The sequence below is a fragment of the Poromitra crassiceps genome (assembly GCF_964638095.1).
Source record: "Poromitra crassiceps genome assembly, chromosome: 1".
Classification (NCBI taxonomy): Eukaryota; Metazoa; Chordata; class Actinopteri; order Beryciformes; family Melamphaidae; genus Poromitra; species Poromitra crassiceps.
In genome coordinates this window covers 1,314,218-1,323,554 of record NC_139623.1, presented here as the reverse complement: position 1 = coordinate 1,323,554, position 9,337 = coordinate 1,314,218, and the positions used below count along the sequence as shown (strand labels likewise).

Genomic DNA, 9,337 nt, shown 5'->3' with positions numbered 1-9,337 from the left:
ATATCGCAGAAACAAAATATATTTGCAATGTCCGTTTTTTTCCAATATCGTGCAGCCCTACTCGCTCCTCATCCTCATCTTCATCCTCCCCTCCTCCTCCCTCCACCGCCTATATACTGTACTCTCTTCTCCTTCACCCAGAGACTGACACACACACACACACACACACACACACACAGCCGAGAACCTGCGTGATACACGTCACAGATAATAACCGAGACATGAATATGCATGAGCATAATGCATTATGCCTGCAAACACACACCGGAATACAAATAGTGCAATAGCAGCTATGTATATCATTCATCAGACACTGGTAAACCTTCGCCCACAGGGGAGCGGTCATACAAAGCAGACATATTTATGACGTGTGTGTGTGTGTGCGTGCGTGTGTGTGTGTGTGTGTGTGTGTGTGTGTGTGTGTGTGTTTGTGTGTGTGTGTGTGTGTGCGTGTGCGTGCGTGGGTGTGTGTGTGTGCACGTGTCTCTATCCTCATAGGGCACACAGAGGAATGGCCATTGTCAAGGCAACAGCAGTTGACAGTTCATTTAGGCTACAAGCTAAATGTTACAGTTACAGTGTCGATATAAAGACGCAATGATAATACGTTTGCCGTACAGGTAAACAGGCTGGCATGTAACTGTCCTCCATCTGAAGGCCGTGACCGGTTACCGTTACAGTTTACCGTGATAACGGTGGGTAAGAAGACAACAACAACAACAAAACAATCCCCCCCCCCCCCCCCCCGTTTTTATCCCCCTTTAGTGCTAATTTTAATTTATTTATCCTGGTTGCTGCTCCACCCTCTGCCAATCTGGGGAGAGCCGAAACTGACTCCATGCTTCCTCCTAGACATGGGCAGTTAGCCAGCCGCTTATTTTCACCTGACAGGGGAAGCTTCACCGGTAGGACATAGCACGTGGGAGATCACGCTATTCCAACGAGTTCCCCTCCCTCCGAACAGGCGCCCTTAACACATTGAGTGCCACAGCGCTTCAGTAAAATTGTCTGGAGCCTGTGCCAGATTCACTTCCATTCAGTTGAAAACAGCTATAGAATTTTTTCTATTAGGGCTATATGAACAGGGCTGGACTCTAATGAAACATTGGACACTGCTGCTTCTTTCAAAAGAAGAAATTTTGTTTCTAGACAGTTCCATTATGAAATGACAGCCTCTGAAAGAAGAGCACTTTCAAGGGTTTTCTGCTGTCTTTTTTTACTTTTCAAGATAAAGTCACTTTTATGAATACTTTTTGCACTCTAATTTCAAGCACATTCACTGACTCTAGCTACTATTTTCTGATGTAGTGACATGGTATAGTTCTGTGCAGCCTGCGTGCCCCACCCCCCCCTCCCCCCCTCTCCACCCCTGAGCTGCGGGCTCCTCCCCACACGCACACAGTCTGTTTTCGCAGCCTCGTTTTTGCCCCGGACGGATCCCAGCGCAACAAGGAAATGGCAAACGGGACTGAACGAAAAGGTTTGGCCGTTCGGCTTCGGGTGCTGCCTTTCTGGCAGGGAATCGTGTGGATAAACTATATGCAGACAGATAGACAGAAGCAGAAGAGCTCAGTTGTGGGCGCGGATCGAAGCCAACTGTCAGCTGCAGACAGAGCAATCTATATGGCTCTGGCTGCAGCATGCATCGGTTTGGCTTTGATCACGGCTTTCTCCGCTTTCTCCTGCACAAAGTAAAGGATCTGAGGTGGGTGGCGCAGCTCCCGTGTAGATGTTTAAGGTGACGCCGTGTGATCCCTTGAAGGGATTCATGCTCACTGGCTGGGTACGACCTTAAACAGCAGAATTATGGAATAATATGAATTATGATTTTAGGACGTCCACAGACGTCCTTGGCACTTCTCGTTACTTTTTTTTAGGACGTCCACAGACGTCCTTGGCACTCAATGTGTTAACGACCAGAGGAGGAACCACATCAGCCACCAGGATATTGCATATTTTGATGAGGGGGTTCCTATATGAAGGAAACCCCCAGGGGAGCACGGGGAGAACATGCAAACTCCACACAGAAAGGCCCCTTTTGACGACCCCACCCGGGCGGTGGGCACTCGAGGACGCACATGCGGACGACGGGCACGCACTCCTTCAGCGCTCACATCGTCCCAGGTGGGAATCGAACGCAGGACCTTCTAGCTGTGAGGCGACAGCGCTTACCACTGTGCCACCGTGCCCCGGTAAGACACATCCTGTATTCTGTAGGACCCCCTCATCTCCAGTCTCCCCCCCCCCACCCCCGAGCTACCGGGAGGCGGAGCACTATGTGACCGCTGAGATAAGAGAGGATGGTGATTCATTAGTGGGGGGGGGGGGGGGGGTTTAAAATGGGGGCTCTGTTATCTGACACTGAAAAGACCTTTCTGAGACATAGGAATCCCATCATACACTGTAGAAACATCACCATTAGGATATCACAGTATCCTAAAATAAGAATGATATAATGATATAAAAACCAGACAGTATAAGATGAGGATCACGATGTACCAGACACACTGTACTGTACGTCTCTATCGGAATATTATACAGAATTTTTTTGCTCAGGGAGGAAAGAGCACCCACCTCTTGCATGATATCCCCCCCATGCACACACACACACACACACACACACACACACACACACACACACACACACAGTCACACACACACAGACACACACACACACACACACACACACGCGCGCGGATTCCTACGTTTCTTTCTCAGAAGGGTCTTTTCAGTTTCAGATAACGGAGCCCGCACGCAGGCTGAAATGTAACAGTGGAGATACCATTAACAACCATAAGGTCAATAGAAACCTGGCTATGGAGTACCACAGACACACTATAATTCACTGTAGGAATATGATAGGAATACAACAGTGATACCATAGATAGGAAATAAGTAACATTGACATTAAAAACCATAGAGTTTATGGTTTTTGAAAGCCATTATAATGTCACTAAGAACTCATTGTTGACATTCCACAGAAACACTACGAGCCAGTATCGTATATTCTAGTGATAAATATGGGATACAAAAGTACCATAAATAACTATAAGGTTAACTGATTATCCACAAAGACACTAAAAATTCCCTGTCACAACCATAAGGTCAGGAGAAAACTCACTACTGCATCAAGTACCACAGATAAGTCGCTGTAGGAATGAATGTACCATAAAAGATGAACAATACAATAAAGTATGATAAAGACCCAATAAAGTCACTACTGTATACAACAGACACACTACAGCCGGATAAGATAAGATAGGAATATTATATAGCAACTATAAAGCTGCCTCTTCTAACAGAGGGCCCGTCTAGACAAAATATCTCCCCAATTTTAAATACAGACATCCTGAATTTGACCACATAACCAACATAAACAAGATAGAGCACAGAGTACAGAGTAGGGCAGTCTTTACCTGACACACTTTGAGGAACAGTGGATGACCTGGGTGACCGCCCCCCGCGCACACACACGCATGCACGCACAAATACACACACACACACACACACACACACACACACACACACACACACACACACACACACACACACACACACACACACACACTGACACACACACACACACACACACACACAGGCAAACTATTACAAAGTAGCCTACAACATACACACACATACACACACACAGGCAAACAAACTATTACAAAGTAGCCTACATCATATTCACACACACACACACACACACACACACACACACGCACGCACGCACGCACGCACACACGCACGCACACACACACACACACACACACACACACACACTGTAGACACACACGCAAAATAAAAGTCCTCCTTCAAGTAGGCTACAATTAATGTAACGTTCCATATTTGCATTACAAAAAATGTTGACATGGTTGCAGCCTATGTACATCTGACAATCTTTGAATGTTTGTATTTTAACTGTAGTTTTCCATGTTTGTACTACCTTGTACCATATGTTTGGTTCATCAATATGGTCATAATAAAAGCCTATTTGAAATGAAGCATGTACCTGGTTGACAGCTCGTGTGTGCGGGCCGGGCGGAGGGAGGAGGCTGCGGGCGGGCGGGGCCCGGGCCGGTGCCTCCCCTCCCTGGCTGTCCCTCCGCTCCGCTCAGCCTCCGCTCCGCTCCGTTCCGTTCCGTTCTGTCCTGACCTTCAGCAGCAGGCAGCTGTACCGGGCTCTCGCCTCTCTGGCACCGGCGCACCCTGCAGCAGCAGCAGCAGACGGTACAGTCAGTAAATCCAAGCGGACAGGAGAAGCGTTGTTGGCAGTGCGCTGGTGACGCACGGGAACGGAACGGAACGGAACGCGTGTTTTGTGCGCAGGCAGCGCGGATAGATGCGGCTGGGCTCACCAGCCAGCGGCGGTCTGTCTCTATCTCCTCTCCTCTCCTCTCTACTCTGTCTCCCTGTGTTGTGCTGCTCCTCCCGGGCAGCACCGTGCTGGGCTGAGCCGAGCCGAGCCGAGTCGTGCCGTGTACAGGAGGAGAGAGCCAGACAGACAGAGCAACACACACACACACAAATACAAAACACACCCAGCCAAGAGCCACGCTCCAGCTCACCCCGCCTCCTACCGTAATACAGCTAAGAGCCAGTCGATTCACAACATTGAAGCACTAGTACACAGCACAGCACACCAGTTAGTGACTTTTGGGGAGATGTGCCCATTCATTGGTCACCTTCAGTCAGTGATACTCAACTTGCGGCCTGGTGGCCAGATGGGTGGCCCCCAATAGGGTGCAGAGTGGCCCCTGTCCATTAAGCACTTGAATGTGTTCTACAATATCCAACTGTAAGGTTTTTATATCCCACAATTTACGCTTTCAAGCTGTAGCAACAAGATGTCATCTTGCTCTTCCACTTCTGGTCTGGTCTGAACATGGGGTCACAATGGGTACTGAGAACTGGCCAATGAGGGAATTAGAGAATCCAATGAAAACTGGGGTGGGGAGGGGGGGGGGGGGGGTGACACTTGCGTTAGATATCCTTCTATCCAAGCTTTTGCTGAGTGAATTTAATGCACTGTATCTTTAAGAAATACATATCAAAAGTCTAACACACATCTCTACACAGATTCAGATTTTGTCGTTTTTACTGACTTGAGGTTTGAAATGAAAATCCTTTCACGTCCATGCGGATAACCCCAGCAAAACAAAAAGACTGGACAGTAAAGACTGGACAGTATTCAACATAGACTTTAAACCTGCCCATTTAGAAACATTATGCTTGTTGAGCCATGCTAAATACACGACCATCGGAAGGCTAATTAATTAATTAATATGGGCCTCCATTAGCCTACATCATGAGAAGGTCGTGGAAGCTCAGGCATCAATCCGGTCACAACAGTACAGCTTCACTAATAGAAGGTTTGAATGGGGTCAACTATGTGTCTCAGGGGAGCTGTACCAGTTACAGTACTACCACAGTGATGAATGAACATAACACAGCTCTCTCTCTCTCTCTCTCTCTCTCTCTCTCTCTCTCTCTCTCTCTCTCTCTCTCTCTCTCTCTCTCTGTCTCTCTCTCTCTCTGTGTGTGTCCGGTGAGAATTGCTGATTGGGTCGTTTTGGGGCATCGCCTCACTGCGTTACCTTTGACATGTTATAGATACGGGGCACCGCCAACATCAGTCACCCTGACAGCCGATCGATCAATCAGCCAAACATGAGTGTGTGTGAGAGCTGTGCGATAACGATGTGATTTCGATGGTGGGTACTGTACTGTACACACCTGTTGTTGTTCACCTAACAGGCCCTGGGTCTAATATAGGACACAGCTCCACAAGCAAGATTTCTGACTTTCCAATAAGCCAATTAGTCAATTCACCTTATGTAGCCCCGCCCACTTGACCCAGTTGTGTTATGACTTCCCGTTCAAAACGCCGTCTGTTTCACCTGCTGACTAGTAACTGTACTGTCACAGGAAGTGTCAACACAATAGGAAGTAGTAACTGGCTGACCCCTGTGTTGGAACATAAGGTGAATAGGGTTCGACAGATTGGGGTTTTTGAAGGCAGATGCCAACATGTCTTTCCATTTCTCTGGCTTCCTGTCAAGACTTGGATCAGAACGGATGAAGGATAACGGACACATTCCAAATTAAAAACCAGAACCTTTCCGGACCAAGATGGGGGTCAGGGGAGCGGGCTAGGGGGGGGTAACCAACTATTACTTTTTATTTTATGTTTTTTTTTTGCAAGCACCGCAGTAAAGTTTGTGTGCACTTCACTTGAGCATTTCCATTCAAAACTTTACTCTCTAAAGCAATTATTTCACTTTTTCTCTCCTCCACCCATGCTGAGTTGACACCAGGCAGGCACCGGGAACTGAAGAAAACAAATGTCTTCTTACGGATTTAGCTACGATTTAATGATCCGTGCGGGGGAACGGGGTCACCCGCGCCAGCAGAGGAAAGCATCAAAACAAGACAATAGAGATAATAAGTCAAGAGAAAGCTTCGAAGACGATACAACAAGCAATCAAACCAATCTGGCGTATTTCGCAATACTTGGTGAAATGAGTTTTAAGCCCTACATTTATGACTGACAGGTTGGCATTTTACCACTCTACAATATAATTTGAGATACTGTGACAGCGAGAGAGAGTGCAATGTGATATAGTGGCACAATCCTTCTCTCTAATAAAGTGGGACTATTACTGGTGAGCTGAACATGCAAAATGTATGTGTGACTCATATCTTTGACTCAAATTCACCTTCTTTCTTGCAGCTTCAACACGAGAAAGAAATGTATATCTTTTTTTTAGAGTTGATTATGAGGTCACAGAGAGAAACAATACACCTAACATGATTTATTTTATTTTATTTATTTATGAGGATACTGGACTCTTTATACCAAAGCAAATGCTTTCTATCCAAAGCAAAACATGCACTATTTCAAATAGTCAACACCCATATTACAAAATACCTGCTGCAATATTTGCCCTTATAAATTAAAAAAATTAATAGCATTTGAAATAAAGTCATGTCTGCTTTTGAAATTGTGCAATTTATTGATTTGATTATTATTTTGTATGATAAGGAAATACATATGCCCATAATGCAAATTTAACCAGTCCACCTTAAAATATGAGGTCACTCTTTTAGAAGAGTTATGGTTTGGTTGATAACAAAACCATCATCTTTACAGATTGTGTGTGTGTGTGTGTGTGTGTGTGTGTGTGTGTGTGTGTGTGTGTGTGTGTGTGTGTGTGTGTGCGTGCGTGCGTGCGTGCGTGCGTGCGTGCGTGTGTGTGTGTGTTGAATCTCTGTTGTACAGAATAGTGATGACACAGTGGAAACTTCACACACACACACACACACACACACACACACACACACACACACACACACACACACACACATACCTTGGCAATGGGACTACTTGGCAACAAAGATGTAGGAAGTGAAGCGCAGCTAAGTATTACAAGTACAGTAAACAGACAAAACAACCCCCCAAACACCCAACGCCCACACACACGCACACGTGCACATACACACACACATGTACACACTCACACACACACACACACACACACACACACACACACACACACTCGACCATTAACCTAATATGCAGAAATAAATGCAAATATGAAACCGCTGTATCAGCTTGCTGGTCTGACCGGCCATCAGAGTTTATGACATAAAGAGGGAGGAGGGGATGGAATGATAGAGAGAGAGAGTGTGTGTGACAGAGAGAGAGAGAGAGAGAGAGACACACAGAGAGAGAGACAGACAGAGAGAGAGAGAGAGAGTGTGTGTGTGACAGAGAGAGAGAGAGAGACACAGAGAGAGAGAGAGAGAGAGAGAGAGAGAGAGAGAGAGAGAGAGAGAGACAGAGACAGAGACAGAGAGAGAGGTTTGGTGCCAGCGAGCTGATAAGAGAGCGATAACACTAACACAGTGAGACGTGTGGGACAAAACACAGATATGAGGACTCGCACTGACAGGCCTACACATCACACCACACACACACACACACACACACACACACACACACACACACACACACACACACACACACACACACACCACACAGAGTGAACAGACTGCAGGGGTAAATGTTGATACTTTCACATTTATTACATGACATATGTTCTCTCTACATCGTTGCGGTGGTGCTATCAAAACACACACTCACACTCTCTCACACACACACACACACACACACACACACACATACACATACACACACAAACATATATGGGGACGTGTGTGTGTGTGTGTGTGTGTGTGTGTGTGTTGTGTTCTCAAATGTAAATTATTATTATAAGGAAACATACAATTATCAGTTATGTGATCATTCATGTGACAAAAGAGAGGGAGGGGTGGAAGGAAGGCAAACTATGAAAGGGAGAGAGCAGGGGAGGGAGAGGCGTAGACGCTACGCTAAAGCCATGCTAATATACTCTAGGCAGTGCTGCTGGCTGATGGAGAGCAGAGAGTGTTTGACAGTGTGTGATGGAACGCTGAATAGAACAGACCCTCATATAAGTTAGACTGATAGATGGGGCCAATATTGACTTCTTATTAAACAACCAGACTATAAAAGTATAAAAATATGACTTTTTATTAAACCATAGACTGTATAGAAATATGGACGTAGCCACCTCGACGTCACGCAATGGTTTCTGGACTCCTGATTTGAAGCGAGTTTCACATTTCACTTGGACCAAAACTTAAAAAGAAAAAAAAAAAAAAGGAAGAGGAAGAGGAAGAGGAAAAGGAAAAAGAAGAAAACAAAGCATGAATTCGCAATTGCGACCAGATAACCGAATTTCCGAAATGCAGTGTGACGTCATCCACTCCATTGTGATGTCATCCACTCCATTGTGATGTCATCCACTCCATTGTGATGTCATCTACTCCATTGTGATGTCATCCACCCAACTGTGAAATTTGGTCCCCCCACCCCCTTTTAGCCAATTGGCATAAACACAAAGACACACCTTCTCACACACACACACATGCACACTTGACTGCTCTTGAGAACTGTCCAAGGTGCTGAAGGCAGCATCTCTCCAGTCCCATCCACCAGGGGGCAGAATCCACGCCATGGTTCCCCGGGGATTTCCAGGCGGGTTACTGGCTTACCACCAGCAGGAGGCAGCGGCCTACAGTAGGCGATTGAGAGCTATCAGCCCGCAATGATCTTGTGATTTCATACACCTGTTTACTGGCCTATTTAACCGGTCGATCCACAGACGGTGGTGGTGAGTTTTGATTCTACCAAACAACACGGACCCGCTACATATCCTCTTGCCTGCCGTCATGCTTGTACCTACAGTCTACTGTTGTGTTTTTGTATGGTGAGTTTTTTGCCTGTCTGCCTGAA

General features: G+C 46.2%; 1 protein-coding gene across 1 annotated transcript in view; it reads left to right on the top strand.

The window, feature by feature from the left end:
• LOC310785425 (protein DOP1A-like) overlaps positions 1-4,452 on the top strand; it is a gene marked incomplete at its 3' end in the record, with an annotated part of 19,735 nt that extends 15,283 nt beyond the window's left edge. Inside the window, exon 5 of the mRNA XM_083646488.1 lies at positions 4,437-4,452. Coding sequence (XP_083502614.1) covers positions 4,437-4,452 — 16 coding nt within the window. The remainder of the gene's footprint in view (positions 1-4,436) is intronic.
• Positions 4,453-9,337: the final 4,885 nt, after the last annotated feature.